A 17,204-nucleotide genomic window follows, 5' to 3' on the forward strand; every position below is an offset into this window, starting at 1 on the left:
ACCTTCTATACAGAAAAGAAGAGCAAAGAATCAACAAAAAAAAAAAAAAAAAAAAAAAAACTACCAGAACTAATGGATGAGTTCAGGGTTGCTGGACACAGAAATTAATATACAGAAATAAATTCTACTTATTTACTTTTGTAGGGAAGAAACTTCAAACAAACTCTGAGAAATAATTTCATTTTAAAAGATAGGCACAAGCCCCTGGGTTTGATTTCTAGTACTGTCCTCTTTCCCCTCACTTCCCACAAAAACAACTCAGGCATAAATTTAATAAAAGTGCAGAATTTTTACTGCAAAAACAACATCACTGAAAGACGTTCATGATGATCTACATAGAAGGGAAAGACCGCGCCCTGCGCCCACGGACTGGAAGACTCCACGCTGATGGCAACACTCCCCCGAGGGTCTAAGGCTTCAGTTTAACCACTTCTGCAGTCAGGGCTGCTGCTCTGCAGAAATTACCAAGCTGGTTCTCAAATTCACATGGAATTGCAAAGAACTCTGAACAGCAAAGTAACACTGAAAACAGAGTGCTGGGCGTGGTGGCACATGCCTATAGCCTGTAATTCCAGCACTTGCAAGACTGGGGCAGGAAGATCGCCATAGTGGGTTCAAGGCCAGCCTGAACTGCATAGAGAGACCTTTTCTCAAAACAACAATAAAACCCCTAAGGATAAATCTTCATGAGCTCAGGTTTAGCAATAGTTCCAACCCAAAAATAAAGCAACAGAAGAGGTAGGCAGGGGAGCACATGCCTGTAGTCTCAGCACTTAGGGGAGCGTGCAAGCTTGAGTCCCTCTTTGGCAATTTAGCAAGACCCTCTCTTAAAAAATGTAAATTAAAAATGGGCTGGGAATGCAGCTCAGTGGAAAGGCTGCAGATTCAAACACTAGGACTGAAACAAACAAACAAAACAAACTGGACTCATTAAAACTAAAACTCTGTGTGCTTCAAAAGACACTATCCAAAAGTGGAGATGTGGATGTGGCTCAGAGACGGAAAGCTGCCTACTATTCATGAAATGCTGGGTTCAATCTCCAGCACTAGAAATAATTTTTTAAAAGTAGAAAGACAGCTCACAGAACCAGAGAAAACATTTGCAAGCCATATATTTGGTAAGAGAATTGTATATACAACACTTACAGCTCAATAAAAAATGAACAACTCAAAATAGACAAAAGATGTGGACAGCTCTTGAGAGAAGATACACAAACAGCTGATAAACACATGAAAATACACTTACATCACCAGCCATCAGGGAAACATAAAGTCACCATGATATATCATTTCATATGCAGTAGCATGGGTATAATCAAAAGGGCAGATAATAACAAGTGTTGGCAAGGATGTGAAAAGTTGGAACCCTCATGGTAAATAAGTAAAATGGCACAGCTACTTTGTTAAAAGTCTGACAGTTCCTCAAATGGTCAAATAGAATTATCACATGACCCAGCAATACCATTCCCAGATACATATATAGCCCCAGAGGAATGAAAATATATGTCTGTGTAAAAATTTGTGCATGAATTCTTGTAGCTATATTATCTGGAACAGCCAAAAAAGAAGAAAACACCCAAATGTCAATCAAGTGGTGAATGCATGAACAAAATGTGGTATGTTTATACAATGGAACATTGTTTGGCCATTCAAAAGACTGAAGCACTGATACATGCAATAACTTAGGTGAACCTTGAAAATATTACATTAAACCAAAGAAACCAGTCACAAAAGACCATATATTGTACAGTCCCACTTACACAGTGTCCAGAATAAACCAAGTCATACAGACAGAAAGTAAATTAGTGGTTGCCTGAGTATCAGTGTCACTGTTAATCTTGACATGTCAATTCCATTGGATTAAGAAATGCCTATCAGTTTAGTAGAGCACACTCTGGGGTGTGTCTGGGCAGCACGGAGATGTGAAGGTATGGTCTTGAGTACTATACATGGTCCCTCACCTGTTCATCTCTGGTGTTGCTCCCCTGCTGTACATCCTCAATTGAAAGCCTTTGTTCCACCACGCTTCTCGCCTTGAAGACTGTAGACCATGAACTGAACCCCTTGCAACATGAGCTAAATTAAACCCTTCCTCCTTTTAAGGTGAGCGTGAAGTATTATATGTAGTAATAGGAAAGCTTACTAATGCAATCGGGAAAAATGGATTGAGAGTTCTGGTACAGGGGTTTTTGAGAGTGATGAAATGCTCTAAAACTGACTGTTACAATGGCTGCACCATCTGTGAGTACACTAAAAACCAGTGAACTACATATGTTAAATGGGTGAATGGTATGTTATAGCGTGTGAATTCTAGCTCCAAAATGCTGTCATAAAAAAAAATTATTTTTAAGTCACATAGAACACTTCAGAGTACAAGTAAATAGAAACTTAACCTTGCTTTTAAAAAAATGTATTTGTTTTGCAACAGGAGTACAAGTGATGAGCTGGCTTCAGGCACGGCTGGACACTGAGGTCCACGTGGTGCCCTTAGGGGCACCATTTGAGGAACCTCACTCTCTCCACTTGGCAGGTCCACTTTTCATTCTCCTCTGTGTTGGTTCAGTCATATGACGGCAAAAGTGTCACCAGTGATCCCAGACAAAGGAGCTTTTCCAGCCTGTGACCCTTCCCCTCTCCGTAACCTCATAAATTTACAAAAAAGACCCAGTGCTTCAGTCATAGGCAACTATGGACCAGTCATCACAACCCAAGGGCAGAAATCATTTCCTGTTTCAGACAGGGTCATAGCCAGGTCTTTCAAAATGACATGAAATGACCAAGGAACAGTTTGCTAAATTAAATTATACTGAATAGACAAAATCTGTTTAATACTCCCCCTTAAAAAGATGCCCAGCCATGGTGGCACACGTCTATAATCCCAGCACTCAGGAAGCTGAACTAGGAGGATCACCACAAGTCCAAGTGCAGCCTGAGCTACAGGGTGAGCTCAAGGCAAGCCTGTGCTGCCAAGGGGACCCTGACTGTAAAAAAGAAAAGAAAAAAAAAACAATATCCAGAGGAGAAAAGCGAAGTCAAATAAAAACACCTACAAAACTTTTGTTCATATGGTCAATTTACCCTCGATGACAGCTACATCAATTTCACTTCCATTATGTATATAAAAATGGAATAGTTCTGTCTACACGGATAAATGCCATCAAGTTGAGTTTTGGACCGCTCTTGATTTATTTTACTATAGTGGGCTAAACTCAGAAACTATAATGTTGTCATACAACAAGTAGGGGGTTAGGATAATGTATAACTAGAAAAAGAAGGGGCTGGGGATTTAGCTCAGTGGCACAGTGCCTGCCTGGCAAATGCAAGGTCGTGAGTTCGATTCCTGGTACCGGAAAAAAACCAAAAAAAAAACTAGAAAAAGAAAAAACTACAGGAACTGTTTATATGAAGTATCCAGAAAAGACGAAGTCATACGGACAGAAAATAAGTACGCAGTTGCCTGTGTCTCGGTGTGAGATGTACGCCATCCTAGTGCACCATTCAGCTTAGCGATGACTGCAAGAGAACCCCTGGCACTACACCGTGGGAAAGCCAAGGTTTTTCTCCCGTCAACCTCAAAAAACTGATAATGCCCCTGCAATACTACTGATTGATTATTTATGATGTGTTTTGCTTTCAAACTTTTAAAAGTGCAAAATTCTTCTTTTAAATGAAATCTGACATGGAATGCTGATATGAAATAAAGATAAAAACTGGTTACACGGGCTATAACAAGGATGACAGAGAACCAAAGGCCCTTAGAATAGTAATAAAAAAATCCACTAGCTAAACAATTCTAAAACTCATTTTATTTCAACCACTGACAGGTGGGGAAAAGGGGAAGTGAGAGAATGTGAAGGAGGAGGGAAGAAGTGAGAAGAGAAAACAAGAAATGATGCAGAAGACAGGAGAAATGGGACGTGGAGAGAGTGAGAGGAGGGAAGTGGGAAGAGGAAAAGGGAAGGTTTTTCCTTCTTGTGGGAAGACAAAGAGGAAGAGGTAACGAGAGAGGGCACATTCAAAGCCGACGGCTTTCCTTTTTTTTTTTTTGAGACAGGATCTTACTTGGCAGTTCAGATTGGCCTTGGTCCTGCTATGTAGATCAGGCTGGCTTCAAAGTCGTGGCAATCTTCCTGCCTCAGCCTCCCCGAGTGCTGGGATTATAGGACTGTGCCACTGTAGTGGATTGATAACTGGTGATCAACTTATAACCCCCAGCTGAACTGAGTAAGCACGGTGCTGGGTGTGGGAGGCCCACCTGGGGATTGCTGACAGCAGCATAAGAGGCAGACCTGGAGAAGAAGAAAGCTGTTGGGAGCAGAGAAGGCTGTTGGAGCTGGTAAAAGCTGTAAGGAGTTGTTGGTTCTGTTGGAGGAGCTCGTCATGCTGGCTTTCCTGATGAACTTGGCTGTTTTCATCCTCCGAGGAGCCTGGGACCTCATTGGCTTTGGTTCACTTTGGGGGAGCTCTGGTCCTCACTTAAAGCATCCCTTCCTGGCTCCAGAGGGGAAGATGGTGCACTGCTGGTCTCCCGGAGAAGCTTGCTATGTTGGCTTCCCTGATGGGAACTCTGCCATCTTGATCATTGGAGGAGCTCGGGACCTCACTGTTGCTTAGGATGGCTGTGGGACCTTTCGGGGGAGCTCTGGTTCTTTTGAGCATTGCTTCCTGGCTCCAGTGAAGATCCCTCAGCCTGCTAGCACAGATCCTTCATCCCGCTGGCACAGACTTCCTAGATTCCACCCAGCTTTGGGCCTTTCCAGCGCAGATCCGTGAAACAGGCCTACATGAGATGCTGTCATGGGCTCTGGGCCTCCAGTTGGATGCATGGGAGGCACTGTTATGAGCTCTGGGTATTCAGCTAGACTCATGCAGGACATTTCCGTGGGATCCAGGCCCTCGGCTAGTTTCCTTGGTCTTAGTGTGTGGACAGATTTCCTGCGCTCTTTTGTATACCACTCTTTGGGTGACTATTATGAATAATCATATAAGCTATGTGTCCTGTATTATACTGTCTCACCTTGCACAATAAGCCCCAAACCAACACAGCCATCACATCCAGCCAGAGGCAACTTGAAAAAGAAAGAAGCAGGAAGGAGGAGGTAGGAGAGAGAAAGGAGGAGTTAAGAGAAGAAATGGGAAAGGAAAGGCAAGAAGAAAGTAAGAGCTAAAAAAAGTAAGATCTGAGAAGGGCTGGAAAGACCTAAGAAGAAACAGCAAATAAAGGACCGGTGTGACCAGAGTTTATTACTAGAAAGATGAATTTCTTTTTATTTGCTTTAATTTCTTTCAAGATTTTAGGGGAACGACTGTTTCTACCATTATAAACTTTGATAAACCCATGCCCCCCACGGATAAAACATACAGAACCTTGATAGCAGCACACACCTTCTACCCTAAGTTAGGCTCTGCCGCTCACTTTCCAGCTGTTTCACCTTGAACAAGTCACTCAACCTATCTAAACTTAACTTCTTCATTTGCGGAAAGAAAATGGTGGAAATGTTTCCCTATCACAAACAGTTATGATAAAAATTCAGTGGGTTAAAATTTAATGTAAAAGAACTTTATAAACCAAAAAGCATTATTTAAATATTAATACTTTTAAAAAAGGTTATCCCAACCAAATTCTAAGCTGTATTTTTTTTTGGTGGAAATTAGTAAGCGTATTCTAAGATTTACACAGAAATACTAACAACTTATAAAATGGTGGCAATATTAAAGAACAAATTAGAGGACTCATGCTACCAGGTGTTCTAAGAGACACCATAAGGCTACATAAAGTGCTGCACTGTCATGAGACTAGACATAGAGAACAAAAGACAGAGCCCAAAGCTCATCCACTGTCTGGAGTCACAATGGACAAAGGCTAAGTGTGCAGTGGAATGGAAAGTCTTTTTTTTAAAGATACTTTTTAAAAATTGAGTATAATTGACAAAATCCTACATATTCACAGTGTACAACATGTTTTGAGATATATATACACAATATAGTGAAATGATTACCACAACCAACCTGATTAACTATCCATCACCTCACGTAGTTGTATCACCAGTTCTTAATTTCCTACATTTAGAAATGTTTTGATAGCACAAGTTAAAAAGCACTTTAAAAAAAAAGAAAAATGTGCTCAGCATCTCACTCAGAAAGAGACAGATTAAAATTCAACATCGTTCTACATGATCTCTTAATATCCCCATGCATAAATGCATTTTTAAGTAAAACACTGGGATGTAACACAGACTGTTTTGTACCCTGCTGTTCCATTCAACGGAGCGTCAGGAACACCTTTTCTCTCCAAGAGTTAATGTCAGCATTCTTACCATCAGTACCATGGTAGATGCCCGGTAATGTTTCACAAGAGACTTTAAGAATTCCCTGTTTATTGGAGAGGAAGATTTCTATTCAGCTGTCTTTCCAGAACACACAGATACTCTTCTGAGTTAATACGTTTTATACCATTTTTTGAATTAGTGATTAAAACAATAATATTTCAAGTTTGGAAGCAAACAGTAATGATTTTAAGGGTGTGTTGCTAAAGGAAAAAGCTGTTTATCAGCAATCTTTAAATATGTAATATACACAAATACATGTTGATATAAATATACAATGCCCCTTTCCCTCAAAATGCTTTTGATTAAAGGTCAAAATCATAAAGGCCACAGCTCCTGAGGCAGCAAGCCAGAGCCTCAGTACACTGAATGGAAGAGCTGCTCAGAGCCAGTGGACTGCTGTGAAAGGTAACTAACGGAGAGTCTGTATGGACATGTGTACATGTATTTCTTTTTTTCTCCTAAATTATTCAGGTACCTAATGAGTTGTATTTCACTGAAGCAAGAAAGAAATTGGAGTGTACCTTTGTTATTTTCTAAAATATTGTTTGAAGTTTATCCTTAAAGTCTTTACTGAAAAACTAGTTTCTTAAGACTTTCCCAAGGAAATGTGAAGAACTGTGATAAGCAGAGGAAAAAAAGAATAAAAGGACCTATTTCTAAGTGATGGGCTTTATTTAATCCCACCCAGAGCAGCTGCAAGCAGGGCGTAGAATACACGAAGTCAAAAGGAGAAGGAGCGAGAAGTACTAGGTAAGCTGCCATTATCACCACCAACAAACACCTAGAGCTAATGTGCAGCAGGTGCTAATGAGATCGTTCTGAATGTGCCTGCTTCCTAAATAAAATTTACTTTCAGGGAGCGGGAGTGGTGTGGCTTGAAATTTCTTAACAGTTTGAGAAAGACCATTCAAATCATTCCCAAAATTCTAAATTCTAGAAGCAAGTAGAATTACTGTTATTTACTACAACTTAACAAATTAGCTTGAGCTATATTTACAGTGCACTAATCCATCAGCTATATTTGTGTGATACACTAGGCTATGTGTTTCACTACATACACTGGATCCCTATCCAATTAAATTTCTACACCAAACAAAAAATAACATCATCATAATCTGCTTCACAACACTGCTGTTAAGGAACACATAAATAAAATACGCAATTCCTACATAAAACAAAATTGACATCTTCATGTTTAAAACTTATTCTTTTGTCCAGTATGAATGGAAAAGTACTCTAAAATAAATGATCTTGGATAATGTACAGTATCAATACCCTGAAGAATATAACATACTTCCACTGCATAACTGAGGTTTTTGTTGTACTTTGCACTAAACTAAAATCTAAATGGATCCAAGATCTAAATACTAAAACAGAAACACTAAATCTGCTGGAAGAGAGAATACATAGAACTCTTGGAGATACTGGTGTAGGCAAAGACTTTATGAACAAAAAACTCTGATTGCACAGGAACTGTCACAACAAATCAACAACTGGGATCTTATCTTACTAAAAAGCCCACAGTGTGGGAAAAAGAATTTGCCAGCTATTCCTCAAAGGACTAATATCTAAAATATATAAAGAACCCCCAAAAATCAGACCCTCCAGTCTTAAAGACCCAATCCAAAAGTGGGCATCAGTAATACACACTTCTCAGATGAAGATGTAGAAACACAAAATATATGAAAAAATGTTCAACATCATTGGTCATTTCAGGGATGCAAACAATGCTGAGATTCCATATCACACCAGAAAGAATGACTATTATCAAAGAATCAACCAGTAACAAATGCTGGTGGGGCTGTGCAGAAAAAGGGACCCTTCTCTACTGTTTGTGGGCGTACAGATTGATGCAACCACTGTGGAAATGAGTATAGAGAGTCCTCAGAAAACTAAAACTAGAAGTTTCATTTGACCCAGGTATTCCCCTTCTTGGTATCATCCTGAAAGAATTAAAAGCATCATATCATGGTGATACATGCACACCCAATTTTATAGCAGCACCGTTTGTAATAGGCAAATCTTGAAAACAGCCCAAATGCCCATCAAGCAGTGAATGGATAAAGAAGATATGATTTTTTTATACAACAGAGTACTAGTGAGCCATAAAGAAGGATAAACTTGAGACATTTAAAGCTAAATGGATGCACCTTGAGACCATACTCCCAAATGAAATGAATGAGACACACATGTACATACTACATTATTTCTCTGGTGTGCGAAACAAAGTGTAAATAAGGACCAAAATGTATAATAGATATTTGGAAACAGGAAGAAATTGTTCAAATGGAAAGGTAAACTAGGTAGGGGTAAGGAAAAAAGGGGGGAAAAGAAAAACACGAAGAAGGAAGGAAAACATGGAAACAAAGGTCTTATAAAGAAGGAAGGGAAGAAGGGTTGGAGGACTGTAAGGGGATGGAAAAAAAAAACAATCAAGATTTATCTTGTACAGGTACAAATCCCCTGGGAAGAATGTGATCACTACGTAACAATAAACTTAATTTAAAAAAGAGAGAAGGGATGGAAAAGTAGTAAATCCCTTCTCAGTCTGGATGCAGTAGTACTGACAGCAGCTGAAAGGTCAAGTTCCTGGTATAAAAGTGGAAACAGTGTCAGTTGCAATAGTTACAGTAAAGGTGAATTGTGAAGCAGTAACAGCAGTAGCGTAAGCTGTAAAATCTCCTGTCCAGGACAAGTGGCAGCCTTTGCCTTTACAAAATCCTGCTGTGGTTTGAGGTGTGAGCTTGGTTTCCTACATCTCTCATGGTTCTAAAACTAGACATTAAAAAATCCTAAAACTAGACATTAAAATATCCCAAAACTAGTTTGATTAAAACAAGAAACACACTGCATATACTCACACATTTCCAGCGTATAACCCAATGGTTTTCACTGCACCTACAGACCGCACAACCACCACCACCACAAGCACTTAACATTTCCATCCGCCCCTAAAGCCCCACAGCCGTTATCAGTCTCTTCCCATTCCCACCCAGTCTCAGCCCCCTCAGAACTAGGACATCACTGCTTTACATCCTGTTCCTATCAATGTGCCTCTCCTGGACATTTCACATGAACAGAGTCATAACTCTCTTGTCCACTTGTGACTGCTTTTCAATTAGCATAACGTTTTCCAAGTTACCCATCCTGTAAACTGCACCATTCTATCAGTGTGTACTGCTGAATAATGCTCCATTACATGAACCTACCATACTCTGTGTAAATTCACTGCATGAGGACACCCGGGACGTTTCCACCCTGGGCTCTAACAGTTCCTAACAGCTCTCCTCCACTTGCTTGGCCTCATTTCTCACCTCTGCCTAGGGAAGAAGGTATAACTTCCCTAGTTGACGAGATTAGAAAAGAAAATAAAGGGGGCTCTGTATTTGTAATTTACTGTTCTCACCTTGGTATCTGCCTTCAGTGCAGAAAAGGTGTGTTATGGTTTGGGGGTATTTTGCAAGGGAGAACAATAACACAAGACATATTTTATAAGATTATTGATAACAGTTACCCAGGGAATCATATACAAGAGAGTGCAGGAAATCTGTCCACATACTATAGACTAGGAATCCAGCTGAGGGCGTGGATCCCGCAATAATGTCCTGCATAAGTCCAGTTAAAGACCTAGAGCTCATTACTCCCAGGAGTCCACCTGGAGGCCCAGAGCCCGTAACAACGTCTCATGCAGGCCTGTTTCACGGATCTGCACTAGGAAGGCCCAAAGGTCAGTGGTGGAATCTAGGAAGTCTGTGCCAGTGGGATGAAGGATCTGCGCTAGCAGGCTGAGGGATCTGCACTGGCGCCAGGAAGCGACACATAAAGTAAGAACCAGAGCTCCCCTGAAAAGTACCACAGCCATCCTCAGCAACAGTGAGGTCCTGAGCTCCTCCAATGGTGAAGACAGCTGAGTTCCCGTCAGGAAAGCCAATGCAGCAAGCTTCTCTGGGAGACCGGCAGTGCACCATCTTCTCCTCTGTAGCCAAACAGTGATGCTCCGAGTGAGGACCAGAGTGCCCCCAAAGTGAACCAAAGCCATTCTCAGTGCCAATGGGGACCCGAGCTCCTTGGAGGATGAAAACAGCCAAGTGCATCAGAAAATCCAGCATGACGAGCTCCTCCAACAGAACCAACAGCTCCTTACAGCCTCTACTAGCTCCCAACAGCCTTTCTCTGCTCCCAACAGGCTAACTTCTTCTTCTCCAGTTCTGCCTCTTATGCCGCTGGGAACAATCCCCAGGTGGGCCTCCCACACCCAGCACCACGCTTACTCGGTTCACCTGGGGGTTATAACTTGACCACCAGCTGGCAATGCACTACAGGGTGCCTTCTATTCTGCTTTCTCTGGAAGAGACTTGTAGTTTGGGAAACTAAAAGCAGGCAGCAAGCCCTTCTTCTCACAGCTTTACCTCATCTTGCCCAGCTGAGCCTTATCAGTAATGAGGCTGATACTGTGATCTTTGTTGGCCTGACTTGTCCGTGACTCCTTGAGCCCAGACTCCAGAGAGTATGATGAATTAAGTATTCTTGCGGCAATGCTCCTTCCTCAGCAACAGTCTTCTTTCATGGGTTTATAGCCACAGACTAATCTGGTTTTTCCTGTCTAGTTTTATTTATTTGGTTGGCTGGTTTCTGAGACAGGGTTTTACAATACTGCCCAAACTGGCCCTGAAGTTTCTATATAACCCAGGGTGGTCTAAAAATTGTGATCCTCCTGCCTCGGCCTCCTGAGTCTGGGATTACAAGCATGTGCCACCACGCCCCACTTTTCTTCTACAAATTTCTGACCTCCTCATGGTACTTAGTCTTCTTTTGAAGTGCTCCTAATGACCTTAATCTTCTTTTTACATATTTTCTGCCATTTCTTGAGGTTTTTGATCAGCAAATATATGTAGTCACTAATGTTTCATCCTCAATAAGCTACTGAAATAGTGAGGCCTAGAACATTTAGGTCTACTGATTCATGTTCTCTATGTTACTCGGCACTACCTTCTCAGATAGAAGAACTTCATGTTAGACATCTTAAAATCTTACTAGAGTGCAGAACCAACATTAAAACACTAAATATCTAGCAATGCACTATAAGTAACTATGTACAGAAAAGCACCATCAGTATTAGAACTCATGAGATTAGAAAGAAGGCTTCACTGAAAACAAAAAGCTTGACATAACTGGGGAAGGATGGGTAAAATTTACACAAGAGGATGGGGCAGAGCTCAGGAACAGCCACGGGATTCTTGAGTTCAAAACCTTCTACCAAAGCATAAGTAAATAAATAAACAAACAAAACACACAGGGGATGAGTGATTCTAATGAGAAATAACAAGGCAAAGAGAAACACAGGGATGGAAAACTGCAAGGCAAGTTCCGCACAAAAGAATACAACAGGGCGTGGTGTATGTGAAAGAACAGTGGAAAATAAAAGCATCATTCAACTGACAGGAGTGAGATCAAGGGCCATGGAAGCCACAAAAGCCTCTCTCACTGTCTTTCAAAACACATGCGCAGAGCAGGGATTAATCAACTGCCAGTGAGTCACTTCCAGGGTCTAGGTACAGATTTATTCCCTCCCTCCCTCCCTCTTTCCCTTCCTTGTTCCTTTACAGTGGTGGGGACTCAATCAAAGGTCTCACACGTGCTAGGCATGCGCTCTACTACTGAGCTACATCCCCAGGCCTTTTTATTTTTTAAGACAAGACTCTTAAGTTGCCCAGGCTGGCATAAAACTTGCAATCCTCCTGCCTCAGCCTCCCGAACAGCTAGAATGACATGCACTCACCACTCTGTCTGGCTCATGGATTTTTACTACAGTATACTGAGAGTGTGCTCCTTCAGTCATCTGTGAGTGCATAGATCCACAAATACAGAGTACATAATGAGTGAAGGGAAACAATCAGTACATACAGCATTTAACTTCAAATTTAAGACATGGGTTTAAATGCTTTTCCTATACCTCGGATATGAAAAGAGCCGTCATCATTTCTTTCCACCACGAGACGATCAATATGCACAGTCACAGGAGCTGGTTCAAGGGACATTGCGCTACTCCGAGGACTGTCATCCTAGGGAAGAGAAATAACACTGGCATGTTCTTATTAAATGATGAAATTAAAATAATCATTTTAAATCAACATTACTTCAGTCAATATTCTTAATGAGGTAGCAATACTGTACATCTATAAACGCTTTAGGTGATGTAGCAAGATTTACCTGAGCTACTCTGACAGTTTCTACCTTGTAAGAAGGATCTCTATCATCCATCAGAAAGAGCGCTAAATTCATTTTAATACAGAGTATGTTACAGAGAAGGCATAGTCTTAGACACGAATCAAAGCTGAGGAAGGCAGTACGAACATCCATAATATGAAAATATAAGATTATCCTGTAACGTACTTTCAAATTTATTTTTGTGTTAGAAACTTGTATCTTCATTGGCATTACTGTTGCAACAGTTTCATCTTCCAAAAAATGTTGAATATTCATAAGAGAAGATGTAAGAAACTCGGTGCTGAAGTTTTCTATATGGCATTGTAGAAATCCATTTTTTTCTGCAAGCAATGAGTGCATCAGAGCGCTAGGTCCACTTTCAAACCTCAGTGAGATCTCAGGAGGGGATTTGGAATGAGTTACAGATTTCCGATCAGAACCTAGGGAAAATGAACATAAAAATCGTAACTCTGCAGTGCTACTCAAAAAGTATCAGTATTATTTGTGATTAGTGTTGACTTTTCTATCTTCTATTTCTTGTAATAGGAAAAGACATGTTATAACTGATGTGATACATACCTCAGATACCTAAAATGTGCCTCAGTGAGTACCTACTACACGTGTGTGGTAGAATGGACAACTGTGACAAGCAGTCGTGGTACTTCAGGTGACTGGCAAGCTGTGTCTCAAGAGCAAGCAAGGTCAGGGTTTGAACCTCTCTCATTAAACTGGGCCCTTAAATAATGGACAGGTAAATAGAGAAGACCTCAGTAAAATGTTTCTATTAGAGGACAAATTAAGACTGAAATTACTGTAAAGAATATATATGTGATTATATATAAAATAACACATTTATCTATGCCTTGGCTTTGTTCCTAAAAAGAACTGAGATGGCTTACAGAGCTATAAATACTCAAGTTTAAAAAGAAAATTTTAAATTTCAACAAGTTCTCATGCACTAACTTTTAAAAAGCTACTGGTGGAACTACTGAAGGAAGTTACTTCTGAACTGACACTCATGGTAACTATTTTGCTTACTTATTTTATGCTGCCTACCTCCAAATAAACAGGAAATAATATGCACATGGTGTAATCAGATAAAAATGAGTAAACAAATAAAAAAATAAGAAAAAGTGAAGGTAGGTGGTAAGGTTAGTGACCCACAATACATGAAATTTCAGTACTAAAGGTGGACCAAAGCAAGCTTCCCGGCAACAACGAGAAAAGGATGACCAGGTTCACAATTCATACAATTCACGAGGAAAAAACGAGCCAGGTGTTTTGGAAAGAAAAAGCCATTTGTTTCTGAGGTATGAAAGCTAATTATTCCCTAAGTCCTCATAAGAAGGCCCCACTAATTAAATTCACGATGGAAAGACTCTGTATTTTCCCTCAGCATGGGTGTGAATAATAATACTGAGGACAAATGTACACACATTTGCAAGGCAGGGGTTGCCAAAAAGTAAAGCTATGGATATTTATGTACCTAGCAGAGGTCTCTACACACAACTCCAAGAGCAGAGTTATTGTTAAAAATTTTATTCGGGTACAAAACTACATTTAATTAATGTTAGTACTGTTCATTAACATTTACAATACAGAAAATATATCAAATATAATTCTGAAATATTCTTTAAATATTTAAAGCCTCAGATATTTTAATTTTATTTAAAAAGGTAAAAGAAACAACTGTAATGGTAGGTAGTATTCCCAATGTCACGAGAAACAAGAGTTACCTTGTTCATGTAGTAGTAAAAGAAATTAGCAGGTAGGTAAGGGGGCACACACTTGTAATCCCAGCATTTGGGACGCTGAGGCAGGACAACTACAAGTTTAAGCCCAGACTAGACAACTTTACAAGATCCTTTCTCAAAATGAAACTTTTATAAAGGGCAGACGATGGATGCAGGTCAGAACGAAGGCTCTGGGTGCAGTCCCCAGTACCACTCCAAAACGCGGTCTTGGAGTAGAGATAAAACAAAAACTTTACAGATTAAAAAATCCTTCCTTCTCCTCCCCGCTCTCCCTTACACCATGGAACTACGGTGCCTCCGTTTAGTCTCCCGTTAGAGTTTAGCTCTGGAGTGTATGTTGATGCCTCCCGAGCACAGGTTGCTGTGAGTGGATGCTTGGCTAGCAGGGGTGTAATACTCATGAGTTCGTAGGTGATGCGCTATTAGAGTTGTGTATGGTGGGGGGACGTGACAGGTCAAGAAGGGTGTGACCTGGAAGACTCTATTCTTGTCCCCAAAGGTTTTGGCCAACCTTCTCTGAAACCACTGGCCAAATAAACCTCACCTCTCATTTCTTCATGAGTGGCAGGTATTGCGTTCCAGGTCGGGGTGACTAATACATCTTCCTATTCAGGGAAGCCAAGACCCACAGATAATAGGAAAAACCCAACCAAACAAAAAAATTAAAACCAACTTTGCAATATTATGAGTGCTAAGTGTATACAAACTCCACCTTAAACACCATGCTTGTCAATACCACTTATTCACTGAAATGTTCAAGCTAAATTACTATTTTTCCTTTCTCTTCATTCCCTTCTCCCTTCCTCTCCTTTTCTTCTTCAAAAAAAACCAACTGAGACAGGTGAGAAAAATAAGGTATGAGCACTGACTATACAACCCAAATAAGGCGTCCGAAATAATTTGTTCAGTTGGATACAAAATGAAACAAAGTGACAGGTAACAGATCAAGTAAGCTATACATGATAAAGGCAGAAAACTATGCAGCTGGAAATAATGGGAGCGTTGAGAATGGATATGGAACAAGGTCTAGGTTCTGAAATTTTGTTTTAAATTAATTTTTTTTGTCTACTATGAAACTTCTCCAGACAGAAACTTAGCTTCCTCTATTCTGCATGGCTTTAGGATTTACACTTAATATAAAATCCTTAAATTTTTCTTTTAGGAGATATACTGTAAACCACAAGGCCTAACACAGAAAAAAGACAAAAAGCCAATTTTTCCTCTATGATGTTGGCTGACAGACTAACGACACATTTACCTGCAGTGTCCCGAATGTGCAGTGATGGCACAGTTCTGTCACCACACTAGGCTGTATTTACTGCAACATATTAGGAATGAGATATGGAATTCTGTGTATATTTCCAAGAAAAATATGACAGCTCGATGACTTTTTTTCTGAAATGTAATTTTCTTTCAACCAACATCAGACAAGACTATTGATTAGTCATACACAAAACAAGAAAAATTTAAATCATAGTAAAGTATTTTATGTGCAAAGTAGTTTAAAAAAACCTTACCGACTGGACGATTACAAAGGTAATGCCGAAGACTGATATTGCCTAATTGGTCTGGCGTCACCTGGTTCACTTGAAGACAGATTTCTGTATCTTCTCCTCGGATATCAATTTCCCCGTAAACGCCAGTAATTTTAAACACCACAACTGACATCTATTATTGATCATATAAATAATATTAGTGCACCGAGTAATTAAATTTAAGAAATAATAAATGATCATTCATTTCGAAAGTTACACTTATTTTATCAAACCAGACATATAAGGGGTTGGGGATTTAGCTCAGCAGCACAGGGCCTGCCTGGCAAGTGCAAGGTTGTGAGTTTGATTCCCAGTACCAGAAAAAAACAAAAACAAACAAACAAACAACAAAAAAAACCACACCAGACATATACCTATGACCCACAGCACCAGTAGTTACATTATACAGGCTGAGTATACCTAGTTTTTTGGGGTTTTTTTGGTCTTTTTGAGATAGGGTCCACTATGCAGTTCAGGCTCGCCTTGAGCTCACTTTGTAGCCCAGGCTGGTCTTGAACTCGCAAGGATCCTCCTGCCTCAGCCTCCCGAGTGCTGGGATTACAGGCATGTGCCACCATGCCCAGTGCAAGTATCCCCAGTTTTAAAATCAGACACCTGACACTTTTTGAGTGACAACATGATGTCACAAGTGGAAAATTCTGCATTGTGAAACTCTGCTTCATGCACAAAATTATTTTTGGTTTTGTTTTGTTTTATTGAGACAGGCTCTCACTGTGTACTTTGAGCTTGCCTTGAACTTCCCACATAGACCAGGCTGGCCACATATTCATAGCGATCCTCCTGCCTCGGCCTTCCAATTGCCAGAGTTACAGGGGTACACTACCAAACCCAGCTCATACACAAAATTATTGAAAGTTTTACAGAAAATCACCAGGCTATGTGCATATAATGTGTATGAAGCATAAACAGAGTTCACATTTCATCTTAGTCCACCTCCAAAACATCTCATCATGTATATGCAAATATTTCAATTTCTTTTTCAAAACATTTTTTAAAGATCCCAAATGGTTCTAATGCTAAAAATTTTGTACAAGGGACACTCAACCTGTAATGACAAACTTAGTCTGTTCTTTGCATTGTCAAGGAAAACTATTTTAGTTGGCAAAGATTAATAATATGACTTTTCCATGTAAAATGGTTTTTGCTAAAAGCAGGACATAATACATTTTTAAAGTCTTTCTTATAAATATTCCACTAGGTCAGAAAGGTTTAAAAGAAAATAGTAATGAATTTCCTTTATAGAAAGACCCATATTATAATAATTTTTTTCCTTGCATCAAACTTTTTTTTTTTTTTTTTTTTTTTTGGTTTTTCTCCGGTACCGGGAACCGAACTCACGACCTTGCACTTGCCAGGCA

General features: G+C 40.0%; 1 protein-coding gene across 1 annotated transcript in view; it reads right to left on the reverse strand.

The window, feature by feature from the left end:
* The window catches only part of Uhrf1bp1l (UHRF1 binding protein 1-like), a 120,751-nt gene that overhangs the window by 29,587 nt on the left and 73,960 nt on the right, over positions 1-17,204 (reverse strand). Inside the window, 3 exon segments of the mRNA XM_013518586.1 lie at positions 12,283-12,391; positions 12,723-12,976; positions 15,808-15,958. Coding sequence (XP_013374040.1) covers positions 12,283-12,391; positions 12,723-12,976; positions 15,808-15,958 — 514 coding nt within the window.

The sequence above is a fragment of the Chinchilla lanigera genome, unplaced genomic scaffold (genome assembly GCF_000276665.1).
Source record: "Chinchilla lanigera isolate Chin_1 unplaced genomic scaffold, ChiLan1.0 scaffold00004, whole genome shotgun sequence".
Lineage (NCBI taxonomy): Eukaryota > Metazoa > Chordata > Mammalia > Rodentia > Chinchillidae > Chinchilla > Chinchilla lanigera.